This window comes from Cyrtonyx montezumae, unplaced genomic scaffold, assembly GCF_038088225.1.
Source record: "Cyrtonyx montezumae isolate F1298 unplaced genomic scaffold, pur_monq_1.0 scaffold_13, whole genome shotgun sequence".
NCBI lineage: Eukaryota > Metazoa > Chordata > Aves > Galliformes > Odontophoridae > Cyrtonyx > Cyrtonyx montezumae.
This window is the reverse complement of record NW_027071859.1, coordinates 3,032,048-3,050,803: the sequence shown is the minus strand read 5'-3', so window position 1 is coordinate 3,050,803 and position 18,756 is coordinate 3,032,048. Positions and strand designations below refer to the sequence as shown.

The 18,756-nt window shown below is 43.5% G+C and overlaps 1 protein-coding gene across 1 annotated transcript in view; it reads left to right on the top strand.

Moving 5' to 3' along the window:
* PKHD1 (PKHD1 ciliary IPT domain containing fibrocystin/polyductin) overlaps positions 1-18,756 on the top strand; it is a 219,744-nt gene that overhangs the window by 186,038 nt on the left and 14,950 nt on the right. Inside the window, 1 exon segment of the mRNA XM_065731064.1 lies at positions 7,883-8,900. Coding sequence (XP_065587136.1) covers positions 7,883-8,900 — 1,018 coding nt within the window.

Below are 18,756 nucleotides of genomic sequence, written 5' to 3'. Positions count from 1 at the left end.
ATAGCTGTCTGTACCCGTAATGAACTCCTTCTGCCTTAAGATTCAACTTCAGAGCCAGTACATGACTGGTATTGCTAGAAATCACACTGATGTGTCATACATACTCTTGTGCTTGTGAACCTTTCTATCACAAGCACAGGCTTTTCAGCTGAGTAAGGTACAAACAACATTTTAACATCTCCTATAATGTAGCTGAGCAAAACAAAGAAGGAAAAATGGAGAAAAAAAAAAAGCAGAGATGAGGCTGCTGATAAAAAGCTACTGGACAACATAGGGTGGGAACTCAAGAAGTCACCTCACCCATTTGACCCATAGCTATCGCTCATTCTCATATTGCTCCCAAGAGAAATTAATAAAACCCATTAACAAACAATTCCCATTGTAGTAGTCTGACTAATACCTAATCAGTAGGTTTCAGGACCTTGGTTTTTACTTATTTCTTTATTTACTTCTTTATTTACGTATTATTTTAACTAGAAACGTTTTTAAAATTTCTAACCTGTATCTCTCAGTTTGAAACACATATATATCCACATGGATGTGGGAAACCAGCATCCCCCCCTTTTTTCCTGCTTATTTTTATGAATCTTCCATAAGTTGACCATACTTCTTCCATATGTTAATAGCATTGCTTCATACCATTGCTTCATTGGTGTATCTGGGGGAAAAAGGGCTCTTCGATAAAATAGTTTTAGAGAAAAAATTTACAGAGTCCCAAAATGTGATCATTTCTGAGATCTGTAAGGAAGTAAGTAGGCTGAAAACCTAAAATTCTCTTATTTAGTCAAAATGTTTGATTTGTTCATGAACAACAACAAAATAAAGGGAAACTATTTTAGGGCAAATGCTGAGCTCTGGTCTGTCCTCTCCCACACCTATGACTTATAAAAACAACTGTCATTTTAAGCTTGATTCTAGCTTGAATACTTCCAAAGTGTACAGGTATGTGATGTTTTCCTTCTGGCTCATTTCTAATGGGAAATCAGTCTCTTTTAGAGTCTGTTCCCAGGACCAAAGACCTGTTCTCATTGGGAAGAAATGATAATAATAAATAGTAAAATGGAGTTACTCGCAACTTTTATTTTGAGACCGTCCATTTTACCCCCAAACTTTATTTTTGCAGAAGAAAAGGATGATTTGTCTTTGCACTAAGTGCCGGCCAAGAGGGGAGAGGGAAGCTGAGAACCTTCCAGTCCGTAACAAAACGTGGCAGCAATGGTCTTAACAGAGTGCAAGTTTATTTGACTAATTCTTTCACCACTTGTCAGAGAACATACTTTTGTTTGCAGTAACAAAACGACCTCTTTCCTCTTCCATTTCTCCAGTGAGTAGTGCAGGCACTTGTGTGGAGCGCACATTACTGCTAACCGTTACGATGTTTGCTGTCAAACTCATTTATTTATGCAACTGCTGTGGAAAGGCCCCAGGCCCATAAGCAGCCCTGAAAGATTTCAGAGCCCTGGTGAGGGGTCATGAAAGGGAAAGCAAGGGGGAGGGCGAAGCCTCCACTGGTTATGAGAAAGGAACTGACACAGGAAATGGTCACATATGGCACAGATTTATTGTGTCCGGGACTTCCCATTCAAAACTCATTATATCCACAGCTCAGAGCAGTGCATGGCACAGCCACATTCATTCTGGGGGTCTGGAATCTGATGAAATTGCTGTTCTGCTTTGGGGTGGAGGTGGCAGTGCTGTCATTCCTTGGCCTGGGAGCTGGTGGTTGGAACCATGCCGGCAAAACCTCCGCTGCTTGTTGCCCCTTTGCATGGAGCAGAGTGCTTTGTCTGAAACTTCATGCGATGGCTTTGCTGGTTTGGGAGAGGAGAAAAAGCTTCAGTAGCAACACAAGAAACAAACTGACATTTGCAGAATTGCTCATTTTTTTCGAAGGTGAAATAATTTGGACAGAAAGCAGGCCCTGTTTGTGCTTTTCTCTTTCAGTTGTCTTTTCTGGGAGGCAGTATCCCTCCCACACCCAGCTATCAGCTCCTTGAAAGATGGGTAGAGGATTCACAGGGTTGTGGGAATGCTTTGATTATGTTTTTCTACTTGCTTCATGAGACCGCCTCAAATCCTTAGACAGGGCCCTGGTTCCTAGGCGCTGATCCCCTGATCTGTGCCCTTTAGCTGTGCAGTGGTGGATCCTCCAAGCCTTGTGGTCATCCATGCTCTCCTGTGAGTGTTCCCTGAATTCTGAAGGATAGAGCAATTCAACAGTTTGAGCCTTTCTCTTTCTGTGCACAATATAATGCCAGCTTATGTCTCTTTTGTCTGCATGTTAGAGTTATTCTCTGAATACAAATCATGGGGGACTTTGTGTTGTTAGGATGGCTAAAGTGACTCAAGTTCCCCGATCAATGATGGTAACAAGGACAAAAATCCCCTCTAATTCTGCCTTTTGAAGAGAGTTTTTTCAGCTGGTGATCAACCTGCTCTGGAATGGTGCTGACAATGGAAGAAACTTCTCCTGGGTCAAAAAGTGCTTGGGAATGGGCACAGGACCCCCCTGGTCACTCCTGCTACATCTAGAGAGCTGCTCTGAGCCTAGTTTGGTCCCAGGCAATCCAGCAGATTCCAAAACCATTACTGGGTATCCTCCAGAAGTTAGGACAAGTTAGGACAAAAAATCCATCTGCAATTGGCCACCATCTTCTGGATGGTCGGTGCCTCTGACAGTGCAGGGTGTGCCATGCCAGCTCAAGGGCAAGGAGCTGGCCTTAGTATTGGTATTTTAGCTGCAGTGCCTTTAGAATCTCATTTCCAGCTTGATCTTCAGGGCACAGGCAGCCAAGTTATTTCTCCTGTGGCAGTGTGGCATCTTAGGGCTAGCTCTGAAGGGTTAGTGCTCCCAGGATATATAGATATGTGAAAGATAGAAAGAATACTTCGATTCGTAGTGAATAAGTAGTATCAATGTGCGTGGCCATATCCATGCGTGAAAACAGCAAACACAAGAACAAATATTTCATGCACTACACCTGTTTTTCTATGGATATATATGGCAGAGGAAAGGGCCAGTGCAGATCCTGGGGTGCATAGTATCATTGAGCTTACATTACAGTCTTTCTTTCCATGGGTGCACTAATAACCATCTTTTCTCTGCTTGGGCATCAACTCTAGCATAACTTGTAGGGACATATAGTATCACTGAGTCCCCAAACGTGAGTGAAATTGGCTACGAAGTTCAAAGGTTTTTATGAAGGACTGATAAACAGAACATAAAACCTCACGTGGTCTTATGAGAATCGTTTCCTTCAAAAATCATTTTCTTTAGGAGAAAGAATTAGCAGCCTAGAGCAAACACTCTATTTTTATATGCACACTGTCCCTGGCACGTGCATATATTTATGTGCATTTGTCTCACACACGTGTTCTAACACAGATATATGAGCAATCACACTTGGCCTCCATGCATTGCTGTATGTGCATCCCCAACAAACACTGTATGCAAAAGCTTCCTGGCATTGCTAATCATAGAATCACACAATTACCAAGGTTGGAAAAGACCTCCAAGATCAACTGTCCACCTACCACCAGCATTTCCCTACTCAACCGTGTCCCTTAGTGACACATCTAAACATTTCTTGAACACCTCCAAGGTCAATGACTCCACCTCCCCGGGCAGCCTATTCAGGTGCCTGACCACTCTTCTGTAAGAGAAGAAATTTTTCCTAGTATCCAACCAGAACCTGGTGCAACTTGAGGCCATTCCCTCTAGTCCTGTTGCTAGTTAAGTAGGAAAGGAGAATTATCTATATATTAACCTGCTGCGTGGATGCTGGTACATTCAATTGCATGATATTCCTAATTTATGGTCAGTGGGGTTTCTAAAAATGATGGGAATGACTTGTCCCAACATCTGCTGAAGGTGACGGGCTGGCTTGCACTTCTGCACACAAAGATTTACAAGATGAATGCCATTGGTTTCAAAGGATGAGCGTATAGGCGTGACGAACCTGTGCTGGGGATTAGATGAGAACTGGGCCCAAAATTATTTACAGGGAATATCTGAACTCAAGAAACATAGAAAACCTTTTGCATGACAGAAACGGCTGACCCCAGAATAATTTACCTTTGCAGACTGCTACATTTCCAAAGTCCTGTTGCTGGGCCTTTCTTATTTCACATTTGAATGTCAGCGGGTCAAAAGGAACAGTTAATGCTGATGAATATTTCCCCCTCAGCAAAGATATGTGCTGGCCAGCCCAAGGCCAATGAATTGCAATTTCTAAACAGCATCCCATTTATCTCTCCCCTCCCTCTCCCTCCCCTGCCCGCTTTTATATTTTTGTAACTATAATTGTAGTTAAATTAGAAATAACTGACAGGCAAATCCAGTCAGATGGAAAGAAAATTGCGGGAGATTTATTTTGATAAAAACCTGACGTTGCCTTTTGTTTTTTGTAAAAAAAAAAAAGCAAAAAAACCAAAACAAAATAAAAAAGAACCTACTGTGTTTTTCCTTGTCCTGTGAATTGTGAAATCTATCATGAAACGGGTAAAAATTATTGAAGGAAATGGTGGTGTTAACCTGAAGGGGAAAATCGTTAATGTTGATGTATTTCATTTGATTTTAAATGTCGAATTTATTTTATTTTATTTTATTTGGCGTTGGGGAACTAGGGAAAAGGCAGGAGACTTGCAAAGGACTCTGTGTGCCTTTAAGTCAAAACATCTATTTTAAAAGCACTCTTCCCTCCTTCCCTCCCACTCCATTTTTCTAAATAAAGGATATGAGATGTTGTTGTTGTTGGCTGGGTTGTTTTTTTTTTTCTTTATTTTTTTTATTTATTTATTTTTTTCCTAAGCAAAGAGGACCCCCTCGGCACATTTTTCTTTTCAAATGTGAAATGAGGTGGAAAATCCTCATTTCACGACAGGAAGGACAAATATTGACAGAAAGTTAATATTTGTCAGGAGCCCTAGAAGCAACCTGAGTGCTCAGATCTCATATAGATATATATATTTGTGTGTGGCCGTGTGTACATGCATGTGTATATCTATAATTAAATAGTAATGTTGGCTCGATGGTAAGGGAATCTGCAGAAAGCAAAGGCGCAGACGCTTTCTGCCTCCTATTTCTCTCTCTTTCATGCACTAAGTGGGACACACAACATCTCCTCCATCTTCCCACCCATTCATAGGCTCTCCAGTTGACTCACACGTGCCTGATTTCCCTTTCCCCCCCTGTTTTTTTCTCCCATCTCTAACATAAGAGCAAACGCACACGCACGCGCCAGTAGAACCCATTTAATCGAATTTCACCCCATTTACGAAGGAGGGGAGCTTCTGGAATTTATCACTGTTATTGCTCATTGCCAATGTAAATAGCACATGTCAGCTCAATGTTTGGTGGTCACTCAGTATTTATTAAGCCCTGTCCACCCTGGCCTTTTTTAGAGGAAAGCCCTGGGGCGGATTAGCTGCTGGCCCTGACACACCGTGTCGCTTATCTGTTCGCATTGATTATGAGAGTCAGCTGTGGCCAGGCCTCACTTTTTCCCTCTCCTCTCAGGCCCCTCTTACAAGCACCCCTGCTTGGATTTTCATGAGGAAATAATCAGATTAGGGCTTCAGCGGCGAGTTCATATGGAGTTCTCTTTCTCCAATGTGCTACTAACTGAATAAACGTGTTTTGTGGTAAATTGCAAATGACATTATGATTACTAAGGCCAGCATGGGTTTCATTTAAAAGTGATCAAAATTGCAGGCTGCAGAAATTGTGAGTGGCAGATAAGGCCGTTCGGAAGGAGGCGAGCAGCCATGCGTGGACGTGCAGGGAAGTGGGCAAACCCACGTGGCGAGGCAAAGGGAAGTCCTAGGAAACAAAATACTGGCAGGTCCCGTGTCACTGGAGGGAGGTGGAGAGACTTGAACGTTTCCAGCAGAGCAAATGAGGTCTGTCAGCCTTTGGGGCTGTATCTTCATGCTGCTTCTTAACAAAGATGCTGCTCCCTCTCCCTTTGCCCCCAGCAGACACCTGTAGCAAAACAGTCGTGCTGGTGCAGTTAAAAGGGAAAGGCAAAGCTAAGGAAAAGGGAGAAAAAGGAAAACAAAAAGGTGGTGTCTAAAAAGAGAGTGTTTTTTTTTCTATAGATCTTGTCTCACTTGGGCCTCCTTCCTGAGCAGCGTGTGACAGTTGTGTAATTTCATTGTTGTCCTCTGTGACGTACGGAGTGAGAAATGCTCATTGAGTCTGCACATGCGGAATCCCCTTGAAATAAATCATAGGTAAATGTCCATGGGATTCAGACATCAAGATGTGGCAGTAAGCAGGACCCAGCCTGCTTTCCCTCAGCTCCTGTCTTTTCCAGGAGCCTGTCATTTTCTTCTGGCAATGAGTTCCCCAGTTGTAATGTTTTCATAGTAAGATGGATGGACTTTAATTCATTCAGAACTCTGTGGCTCTCACTGATGTTTCTGTCTTTATCATAGACACCAAACACTGCTGATCTGTATGCAGGTCCCCAGAACTACTGAACTAAGAGCTTAGTTACTTTAGACATTGTCTGAGCTTAGCTTTGCCTAATACACTCACAAGCACAGCTAACTAGGGGAGAGCAGGCTGGGGAGGAAAGGAGGATTATAACTGGCTACGGCAGCAAATTCCTCCTTTGGTTTTGTTTTGAAGGAAGGAAAGAAAAACAGAAACACATCTTTTCCTAGGATGCTTCGGGCAGAAATGTTTACGTTGTTGGTGCCTGTATCTGAACTCATTTACTTTTATTCTCTCCTTATAATCAGCGATGATCTCATCACTGTTGCCTGAGGCACAATTTCTCTCATGTTAAAGCAGACTTATATTTGATCAGATGGAACGCATCCTAACTCAGAAGACTGCTCATCTCAGATACTTGGAATGGGATTGGGTTGTAGGTTCTGAAATACATGGAAGTATCTTAGCTCCTGTTACGTTTCATGAAAAAAGGTCACCTATTTTCTATCCCAAAGACAGTGCTCATCACTTTACCTGCTGAGGTCTGTGTCTCGAACTTTTTCTTCAATGGGGAATTCACGTGTTGTCGCTCCGTGGACTGCTGTTTTTCCTCTGCCTCATAGTAGTGACACCACACCTTGTCCCTGGTAATGATGTAACCCAGGAAACTGTCACCTTCAGCTTTGTATTGGTTCAGTAGATCGTCACAAGCTTCCATACAGTGTTTTTTTGTTTCTGTATGAGCTTTTGTGGGACCCACAAACTTTGCAATATCTCAGTGTTACTGATGTAATTTCCAATGCAGTGAAACCAGTGTTAAGCTCTGTGCTTCGCTCCCTGGTCACAATCCACCCAATCACATAGACGAGCAACTCACTCTTCATTTTGTGGTGTGACAGCTGTGTGTGGCCGTCCAGAATGTAGTTTGTCTTTCACGTCACCGTTGCTGAAACACACCACCCAACTCCTCGCTGTGCTCACACCCACTGTTTGGTTTCCATAACGTTCAGCAAGTGTCGATGAATGTCAACAGGTAAAAACTTTTTCCACATGGAGGAATTCATTGACAAACTTTAGCTTCATAGTCACTTCCATGTCCGATGCCATTTGATCAGACTACTTCTCGGCTCCCATCTGTCACACGACAACAAGAAGATTCAACATCTGCCAACGTAATAAATTAGGAGGCATTACTTTCAGAGCAGCCCACGTACTACAAATTCTCAACTACTTTAAAATTAAGGACTTCTTCAAGTAGATGTAGTTTCCATCTATCCAATACCAATAGTGTCCAGACTTCTCTTGAAACTAGCTAGAATTTTAGCCCCTGCAAAAGTGACTTTGAACACCAAATGGGAAAATATGCAGCTGCAGCACAAAATGTTGGGATGACATCCAATACATTTTTATTTTTTCTCACCCCTCCTCTGCTTTTCCTTCCAGGAATTTACAGAGATGACAGCAAGTGTATCTTCAAGCCCTCAGTACAAGGCTACTTCTGCAAACAGGCAGATTATGCTCTTGTCATCCTGGAAAATTTAGACACACGTATGGTCAACCAGGAGCTGTTTCCAGTGGTAGCAGTGACTGGCAGCTTTATGGATACCTTCAGTGATGGAGCTTCACATGCATCATGTCGTTCTGCAGAACATCCTTCTGCTCTCTCCTCTGTGTTGCCAACTACCAAACTCACAACGGTTTGCTTCCCGGACCTAGCACCTCTGATTTTCAGACTCTACCTCCTCAGTGGCCTGAACTCAACCAGGTTGCCCCTTGCTATTTTCTACAATGAACCCCTCAGCCTTCATGTCTTCATTGATGGCAAATACATCTCTCCAACCCCATCTTCCTTCTCGTGGAATGAAGGAGCAGGAAGCAATTATTTCAGCTTTGAGGACAATCTTCTGTATGTTCTACTTCATGAAAAGGAACCTGTGGAAATAGTCACCGGCCTTTCCCTTCATGTGGCTTTCACTGTGACTGAGGCCACTGGGGAAGAAGGTGAGGCAAATATTGTGCATCAATTAGCTGACTTCTTGCAGATTGGTCACGATCAAGTCAGAGTAGTCCATCGTGTGCTGGGAGGTGAAAGCATGTTGGAAGTCATCTCAGACAATGCTAGCAAAAAGAAATTTCACTGCCCGAACATGACGTTTTGCACAACCTATCGTAGCAGATCTGGATCACAGAAACCAGGGAGAAGAGCAGTAAGCACTCAAGTTCTGCAGCCATCTGATGCAGCTGGTCCATCACAAGTGCTGATTATTGAATTTGGTGATCCACCAGGCCACCAAAGAAAGGAGTTTCAGCATTCCTTAACCATTGAAAGTTTAAAGAGCTTGGCCAGAGCAATTATCAATGCGCATCAGACTGGAGACCTTCAGAAAGTCCTAGGCTTACCAGTTGAGACTCTAATGGTGAATCAACCTGACTTACTGTTCTCAGGAAGAGATAATAGGAGGTAAGTGTGCTCCTGCAGTATCATTAAAAAAATGTTATAATGCTGTATTAAAGTGGATTGAGGGAATCAAACCACTTGACCTGCTTAGTAAGATACAGAGTAACTTCCCCACTTACTGAAATATGATGGTAGTGAAGCACATCAAAATGTTTCCCTAACAGAATTGTGGTCAAGTATTAGCTAGAGTCCTGACTCTGATCTAGCCATATTATAACATCATTTTCTTGGTGCTCATGACTATGCAGTGCAAAACTGTTTGTGACATTTTAATCCAGGAATAGAGTTTATGCAAGTCTGCCTTGAAACTATAAAGGAGTAGGTAAACTTGATGTTTTTTAAATGAGTTCAAACTACTAAAATTCTTAACATCTAAACCATTAAACCCATGAGTATTTTTAAATTGATGTAGTGCCAGAGATGCATTGTGGTATCACAGAATCATAGAACTGTAGAGGTTGGAAGGGACCTCTAGAGATCAAGTCCTGCCCCCTGCCAAAGCAGCTCCCAGCCCAGGTTGCACAGCTCGGTATCCAGGCAGGTCTTGAATGTCTCCAGAGAAGGAGACTCCACCACCTCTGTGTGCAGCTCCAGTGCTGCATCACTGCACTGGGAAGAAGTTCCCATGCACATTTGTGCAGAGCTTCCTATGCTTCAGTTTGTGACAGCTTATGGTAGGCAGGTTATTGCTCTAACTCACACATCTAAAACTTGATTCATATACTTGAACACTTAAAGCCAGAAAAAAACTGTTAATTTTCTAGTTCAGTCTGCTGCATGACACAGCCCAGTGCTCTTCATTTTGATCTTCCACTATTGAGTTTTCCATTTGAACAAATACATATATTCTAGGAAACCTTCAAGATGCAAGACCTCAGCACACTGAATGCTACCTGAATGTGTGCCCAAGTATTCATCACTATACCTACACGGTCAGAAGTGCTTGCCTATTCTCTTTTGCCAGTCCTGTCTCCAGCTTCCTGTGAGATTTCCTTGCCCTGTCCTTCGCTCTTACATCAGTGATTTGCTGGGCATTGTTTTGACTGTTTTCTCCATAATTTATCAACTCACCAATCCTTTTTTTTTTTTTTATCTTATAAGCATTGAATACAGATATTTTTATACATTATATGTAAAGTGCATGAAAGATAACTTTCTGATGCAGGTGTTGAAGGGGAGTTGTGCAGCTGGCCTTTGTTCTTACAAACAAGGAAGGACTGGGTGGGAATGCAAAGGTTGGGGCCAGTCTTGGTTGCAGTGGCCATGAGATAGTGGAAGAAATAGGCGAAACAAGGCAGTAAATAGGATTGCAACCCTTGACATCAGAAGAACCACCTTTGACCTCTTCAGAGACCTACTTGGAGGTAATCCCATAGGTTAGAGCTTTGAAAGGGCCCAGAAGAGTTGGTTGACATTCAAGCATCTCTTCTTCCTAGCTCAAGATCCTAAGAGTAAGAAATCAACCAGGGATGGCAGGAAACACACAGGGATGAGCAAGAAGCTCATAGAAAAACACAAATGGAAGAAGAAAGTCTATGGAATGTGGAAAAGTGCTCTGGCAGCTTGGGAGGAATATAGGAACATTATCAGGACCTGCAGGGATGCAACGAGGAAGGCTGAGGCCCACTTGGAATTTATGCTGTGGGGGAGGATAAGGACAAGAAAGGCTTCTTGAAGTATGTCAGCAGTAAAGTGAACACAGGATAATGTGGGACAACTGCTGAATGATGTGGGTTCCCTGGTGTGGAGATGCTGAGAAGGCAAAGATGCTAACACCTTTGCTTCAGTTTTTACTGCTAAGAGTGCCCATCTGGAATGCCAGACCCTGGAGACAAGAGAGAGTCTGGAGAAAGGAAGACTTGTACTTGGTCAAGGAGGATGTGGTCAGAGATGATCTAGGCAAAATCCATGCACATGGATCCGGATGGGATGCACCCATGAGTGCTGAGGGATCTGGCAGAAGTGCTTTTCAAGTTGCTCTTTATCATCTTGGAAAATGAATGGGAGTTACCTGAGCAACCTGGTCTAGGGAGCTGCTTTGGCAGGGGGTTGGACTTGATGATCTCCAGAGGTCCCTTCCAACCCAATGATTCTGTGATTTTGTGGTACATATATACACATATATGTGTATATGGTAAGTACAACATCTAATTTTAACAGAGCAATGCAGAACAGCCCTGCACTTGAGAATGATTTCCCAGTGGGAACTACCTTTTGAGCTCTGTCAATTAACTAGTTCTAGGTCAGTTTTGTCTGTAGTAATTTTTTATTGATGTTCTGTGCCAAGGCTCAATCTTTGAAGGTCATTTTCTCCTGTCCTTCACAGCAATATATGATCCTTTCTGTTCTTCCTTCCTCTGTCCTCATCTTGCTCCTGTGAGCCTTCTCTATTTGCAAACCCAGATGGCAGCCCTTATCTGCAGAGAGGGCTGAGAGGGGCAAGGCTGGGAAGGGAGCAGACAGCAGTATATCTCAGCTTCAGATCCTGAATCTGTATTAAAAGCAGATGGGAATTATGAAAAAGGTAATATCCCATCTGCTTTTAATAGGGGACATGGGATATGATGCCTGGCAACCTTATTGTGTACTCTCTTGATATTGCATAATGTTATTTTTGATGTTTTGCACTACTGAGCCTTACCCAAGTATAAGCATATTCCATCTATGATAGAAAAAAACTGAATTTGTCTAAGACTTATCTTCTCTAATTAATACCATGTCCTCTAACTTTTTACCACTGACCCCAGTACCATCCTGCTGTCTGATGTTTATAGAAAGTACTGTCCACATGCTTAACTTTTCCACTAGGCACAGTGTGGCTTACAGTAGTGGCACACCCACATAAGGGTTTGCTTTTCTGGGGTCATAAGGATCATTGCTTTGATTTGATTTGTTTTAAGCAGTTCTATTCTTAGCACAAGTGTGAAATTGTTATTTGCAAAATGAAGTTGGCCAAACTTCTAAAATACTTTTTATCCAGCTTCACTAATTTCAATAGAGAGCTTCTGCTACAATGCAGGACACCACAAAACGTGGCAGCTGTAGGAAGTCTTGCAGTGTGTGGCAGCAAATGTTATCCTTTATGCTATTCCAAGACACGTTGCAGATGGTGACACATACAGAATCCCTCATTCGTTGTCCATTAATGAAAGGAGCAACAAGAGGAGCAACGTGAGTTGCAGTTTGAGTCAGGAGCAAGCCAGAGTTTTTTCAGGATAAGGTCACCAGGACACTATTGCAAGTCTATAGGTTACTGAACACGTCAGTATAATTGATCTACTGTCTGGCATTCCAGGAAGCTACTCCTGTCTTCCCATCTGAGCATGCACTGTGACACCAATCTGAGCAGTGGTGATCAAAGCAGGGCCCTATGTTTTGTTACAGGGGGAAGAGCAGGGCCAGCATACTCACCATCTCACTGGGGGAAGACCTGGGCTGCATATTCAGGAGAATGCTGACTACCAAATGGGAGGACCAGCTCCACATGTACACACACATAGCTGTGTGGGCTCCTCTGCTGCGTTATTTATTGCTCCCCATCAGTCACAGCCTTTCTGGAATTACTCATGGCTGACGTTTCTGATGCAATAAGACCACACATAACTTGTGAAATGAAATCAGGGCTTTCCTGTTGGGACGTGTAATATCCCCACTGTCTATCTGTCTCTCTTTAGGCAGTACATGCTAGCACAGGCAAGGATAATGGGTCTGGGATTACAAGTCAGGATAACTATACCTATGTATTTTTCTGTGAAAGGAGAAGAGAAACGTTTTCACCCCAAAGTGGTGCAAAATCTAGTCAGGCTCTCAGATATCCACAGAAGCTGCACTCACATAGGGCCAGCCTTCCTGTGCTTTCAGACTTGTGGCTCCTCTTGCTTCCAGCCAACAACAAAAAAGGCCTTTGATCAGCAGAGACTGCCTGCTCATTCTGCAGCCCAGGACAGCTAAGCTGGATGGAGCCTGGGAAACCTTGCTGCAGTCAGGTAGCAAAGCAGTGAGCCTGTGCATCACACTGGCAACCCTTAAAAAATAAATAATTAATTGAAAAGAGGCACGTTCATTATGATTCGATTTTATTTATTTATTTATTTATTTATTTGCATGATTTTAATGTAAGTCCTTTGTTGGTGTTGCTTCAAGCGTGGCTCACTGGTTTGGCTTACAGAAAGGCATGACTGCTGTGATCGCTGCAGCCTTACACAGTGGGAAGAGATGCAGGGAGAATGTAGCTGTCACACAACTTTCTCCTTCAGTAAATGCCTGTGTTTAAACATGTGCTGCAACATACAGAGAAGAAATTCTCCTTTGCAAGATTTTCCTCATTGCAGTATGGATGTGAAAGTGCAAGAGGGCACAGCAACAAAACTACGGTGCAAGTTTCTGTGGGTGTCTTTATACAGAATCAGAAATGAAAAGGCCTAAGTGGAGAAGGAAACTCACTTATCCTGATGGAACTTTTAACACATTACATACAGAAACTTGCAGACATTAATCCTTGTTAAAAGCTATGGTTAGGGCAGCACATGGAAAATAATGTGAATGAAGGAAATAACAGTGATTGAGACTTGAGCAATAACAGTGAAGCAAATTGTCAAGGAACTGCTCATTCAGACAACAGTTCCCATCCAGGAAAGGGGAACATAGCACTGGTTGTCCATACTACATGGAGTGCACACAAGCGAGCAGAGTTGGAGGTGCAAACTGCATTAAGTGCTGACACATCCTGACCCTTGCAATAATCTTTGTGCAGGTTTTAGGCAAGCTGTTTAGAGTAATTGCACAGTTTTAAGTAAGGGAGGTGACAACTTTTTTTGGTGTAGGAATTATACTTTTCCTCCCGGGGTGAGGAGGGCATGGCACTGAAATCCTGACCCCACAGCTGCAGCACTTGAGGCTGTATGAGGGTAGAGATGAAGATCTGCTGCACTCATCTGAAGTGAATTTGCTGTAAACATCTTGGGAACATTCCCCAAATGCAAATAGCTGAGCCCCCTTTTTGGCCAACATCTCTTTATCTCAGGTGGAAGATCTTTAAGGAAGCTTTCCTCAGTGCACAAGAGCTCTCCATCCCCAGGTGTGCACTGGCATGGGTGAACTGGAACTTGCTGGTCAAACTGAAGAGCGAGAAGAAAATGCCCAAGCAGTGGAAACAGAGACAGGTATCACAGGAAGAGTATAAGGGAGCTGCTCAGCTGTGTAGGGATGGGGTCAGAAAAGCCAAAGCCCAGCTTGAACTGAACTTGTCAAGGGATGCCAAGAACAAAAAAGGATTGTACTGGTACCTCAACCAGAAAGGGAAATTCCAGGAGGGTGTATCCCCCCAGTGGGTGACACGGTCAGGCTGGTAACAACAGGCAAGGAGAAGGCTGAGGTACTTAACTTATTTGCCTCTGTCTTCCCTGATAAGTGCTCACCACACAGCTCTCAAAGGTTTGGTTTGGTAGGAGGGGATCAGGGAAGCAATATCCCTCCCACTATAAGCAGACATCATGGCCTGAGGAACCTGAACATCTACGTTTCTATGGGTCCTGATGGGATGCATCCCAGAGCCCTGAAGGAATGCAGTCACCAAGCTATGACATTTGGAAAGTTGTGGCAATCAGGTGAAGTCCCTGATGACTATACAAAAAAAGGCAGCATCACACCTATTTTTAAGATGGATAAAAGGATGACCCCAGGAACTTCCAGCCTGTCAGTTGGGGAAGATCATGGAGCAGATACACCATAACATTCTTCTTACCAAATTGGAAAGATGTGGATTGGATGGATGGACTGTTTGGGGGACTAAGAACAGTGTGTGTCCCTGTTCATTGCAGGGGAGGTCAGTGATCAATCAGAGGTTCAGGCCATGAAACAACAGTTCCCATGCATAAGGATTCTATGATTCTGTTTAGCCTAGTTTGGCTATATGGATGAACCTACTGTGAAGCCTAGAAGGTTTCCAATCAGAGGACTGGGATTCTGTAATGGGCTGTTATAGGAGTGATGGTATAAGAAACCTAATGGGATTAAAGTGGACTCCAAGCACATATAAACAGCATTATGCCATATAAAAAGACACGATTGTATTGCATTGTAGAAATCAGGATGAATTTCAGTATTTTGTTCTTAATTCCTAACTCTTTTTCAAGCTGCTAAACAGCAGTTCAAGGATCTGCCAACAACAGGTACACACCATGAAACCACAGAACCATCAAGATCAGAAGGCATCTCTGGGGTCAGCAAGTCCATCCTCTGCTGAAACGAGTTCCCTGTGGGAGGATGCCTATTTCAGACATATTTATGTTCAGGTAGTGCCACAGTACAGAAAGCTGTTGGTCTGTCTGTAAAACTGAGTGCATGGCTTGGGGATAAAGAAAATGGAATCAGAGTAGTCTGACCTTTTGTGTGTGAAATCAATGTTTCCCTTGGAATTTTCAAAGGAATCCCTGAAATATCTCGTTTGGACAACAGCCACAGAGCTTTATGTTGCAAATCCAATAACAGTTTTTCACCAGCACTCACCTAGACTGGAATTCAAGTTTCACCCACACTGTAGTCATGATGGAATCCACAGCTTGCTCCAGCTGTGAACTTACAAAAACCAACCAGCTCATCTGTGACAAGGAAACAGGAGGGAGGAAAGGGGAAGGGAGAACAGAGGTGGGGAAAGTGAAGAAGGTGGGAAGGACTCAGGAAAACACCTCCGTCAGCAAAGAGGCAGATCTCTGTGGGAGGAAGGAGGAATTTATTGGTATATGTTTTTCACGATATGGGTCTTTGAAGGTTTTTATCATTTAAAAATGAAGGGGATCGGTCCAAGGGGAGACTTTACCAGTTCTCTGATTTTCTCCCAGCAGCTGTAGCTGTTGGGATCAGCTCAAGGGCACACCTGAGAGCCAGCAGGGTACCCATCAGCTTTCTTAGGGATTGGAAAGAGACGCGATCCCAGGTTGGGCACCCAGCCAAGCGAGCACAATGTCACATGCATATTTGATTTCCCCCTCAACCATTAATGGGACTGGTAGGAAAATCTACTGCTTTGATGGTTTCTATAGTGTGCATGCACGACACAGCTATGTCTCTGAAGGGTTGATACTTTCCTCATTCTGGCTTGTTTAAGACCTCTTTCAGTAGAGCTGGGCTGGCATGACATTACAGTGACAGTTGTGATGTCTCCGAGGTCAGTCTGTTTCACCATCACGTCATTCTCTTGACATCGCATGGAGAAAGGAGACAAATTCTTCTACAACATGCTTTGTTAGCAGGAGCCTGGTGAGCAAAGGGTTAAGCGGCTTTGGTTTCCGTGTCTTTGTAGGGATGTGTGTACACACACACACACACATATATATGGATATGGATATATATACAGCCCTCAGTTTGGCTGTAGGACCTCGCGCCCGCAGGCCACAGTCACATTATCATCTGGAAATTGGATAACGACAGCACAATGACAAATCCAGGTTGCTTGCAATAAGGTGCTAATCCCTTTGCTTTAATATCGGAGCAGCGTGTAATGATGTTTGGACATCACTCCAGTTTACTGACGACCCCACTGGGGCCGGCAATAGAAGCGTACAACTGTCTAACAAGGCGTCAGGTGACCGCCGTCGTCAAAGCAACGGACGGTGCAATCTAATCTTCCCTCCATCCCTTCCAGCTCCCAATAAGGGCCAGATTATAGAAGTGGCCCATCAACGCTTGGTAACTCGAATCAATTAACGTTAATTCGCACGATGCTATGATGTATTGTGATCGCTTTCATTTCAGAGAAGGGGGAAGAAATTGCTATAATTCACCTAAAATGAGGTTGTCTATGGTGCTGAGGTATTAATTGGGTGTCCATATTAAATGGAAAAGGAGGATGGTAGTGAAGGAAAAGTGGATGAGTGACTCTCTTGGCTGCTATTGACCTATCAGAAGAAGACAGTGCCCTTTTCCTTTGCTTTTATCTATTACAGTTTTCCCTATTGCGTGTCAAGTTGATGTATTATAAAAAATTCATTTGGTGACCTTTCACCCCCCTAGCAGATTAAACAATTTCACTGGGATGGCATCATTAACAGGGCCTTGCATTTAATGATGATTTCTCTAAAAGGCCACGGAGATTCGATTTTAAGCTAACAGATTTATTGCACTATTATAACATATCGTAAAAAACTGTACCACCTACGGTCTGGTTTTAGGATAGAAACTGTTTAAGAGTTTATGTGGAGCTTAAAGTGGTATTACCTTGGGATATGCAGCAGCAGCAGCTCTGACCTCCGGCGTGATGCTGCTTACATTCAATAAAAGACATTCCTCCGACAGAAAGCTTTGGGAGTGTGTTATGGAAGAGACCTGGGTTAGCTCCTCACCACGAGCAGATAGAGCTCTAAGTACAGGTATTTCCACTCAGCTCCAGTGATCGATGGAAGCTGGCAGTGAAGTTGGAGAGTGTTTCCCTCCTGTTGGAGGGGTTGGTTCTGAAGGCATCTCTGATCCTACCACACCCTCGAGTGGATCCAGTAAGGTGCTCCCATCTCCTTTTTTAGGATGACTTCTCATCACTCTAGCCCATAGGACTCTGCAGTTGTCTCCAACAGGCAACTGCTCACCCTTAGCCTTTGGTGTCATAAAGTGGAAAGTGGAGGCTATCTGAGCAAGGGGGGAAGGTTGTCCTAATGTGGGAGAGATGTCAGGATGTTCCTGGGCCACCGTGCTCCTGCTCTCTGACTCAAAATGTTTAGGTAAGGAAGCATATTCCTCTTGTCCAGCCTTCCCACAGAGCTTAGTTCAGTTTCTTGTTTCTTACCCCAGTTCATCATCAAACCAGGCCCTCTTGCTATGTCTCCATATGCATTTAGGTTCCCAGGGTTTTGAATTTTGGTCTTACTGGCTCAGCCTACACATTAACAAAAGACACATCAACAACCACGGGTCCTTTTCTGTCCAACAGCCCCATCCTCTTAAGCAGACATGATCAGTATAGCTTTGTTTGTATGTTAGGGTAAGCTAAAGCCTACTTTCCACTGGGGTTTCTGTACTGTAGCTTCTGTTTTTGTCTATAACATGAGAAATCATAGGAATGTGTGGAAATATCCAGCAGAAAGGGCACAAGCACCTTGTGTATGGCCAACGTCATCACTGCATGACAACAGAGGATACTTCTCCAAAAGACAGAAGTACTCACAGCCCTTCCAGTGAATCTGCACCTACTTGGCTGTATAGAAGATTGTGTGTTTTTTGTCTTCAGTACAATAGCATATTCCTTGGCCCTGCCACATCCTTTCAAGATAAAGTAAAAACCTCTTGGCTTTACCAAATGATGCATTTTGATGTTATCACTACCCAGAATTCTTTCCAAACTCCTTCCACTTCCAAAGATGTACTGATGACACATCACGAGCACTGGAGACATATCCCAACAATTGTTTAATTTCATTGGCTGTGTTTATGAGTAAAATATGCAAGGAACCACGCTCTGGCAACAAGTCCAGATGATGTGGATCAGCCCCTGTCCCTAACATTAAATCCTTTCACATGAAATTTCAGAGTGGCCCCAACCAAACTGCCTGATGAGAAAAGTCTGGTTAGCTCCTGAACCATCTGGGAGTTGTCTTAGGCTTTGTTATTAGGCCTGGACCAGAGCTTGTGTTGGGCTGTCAGTCCATTATGCCTCGATACCTGCAGAAGATGCTCTAATTTCTACAATCTCTACCTTCCTTGCTACTTAACAATTGGACCTGGAGATCACAGAGGTCTTTACCCAACTAAATGATCTATGAATCCAAAGAACAGACACTGGCTTTCCTGTAGAGCCTCAGTATCTTCTTTAGACCTTGGCCCTGATGGTGGAAGGCTCTGGGAGCTTGGCCCTGGGGTCACTGATGGCTCA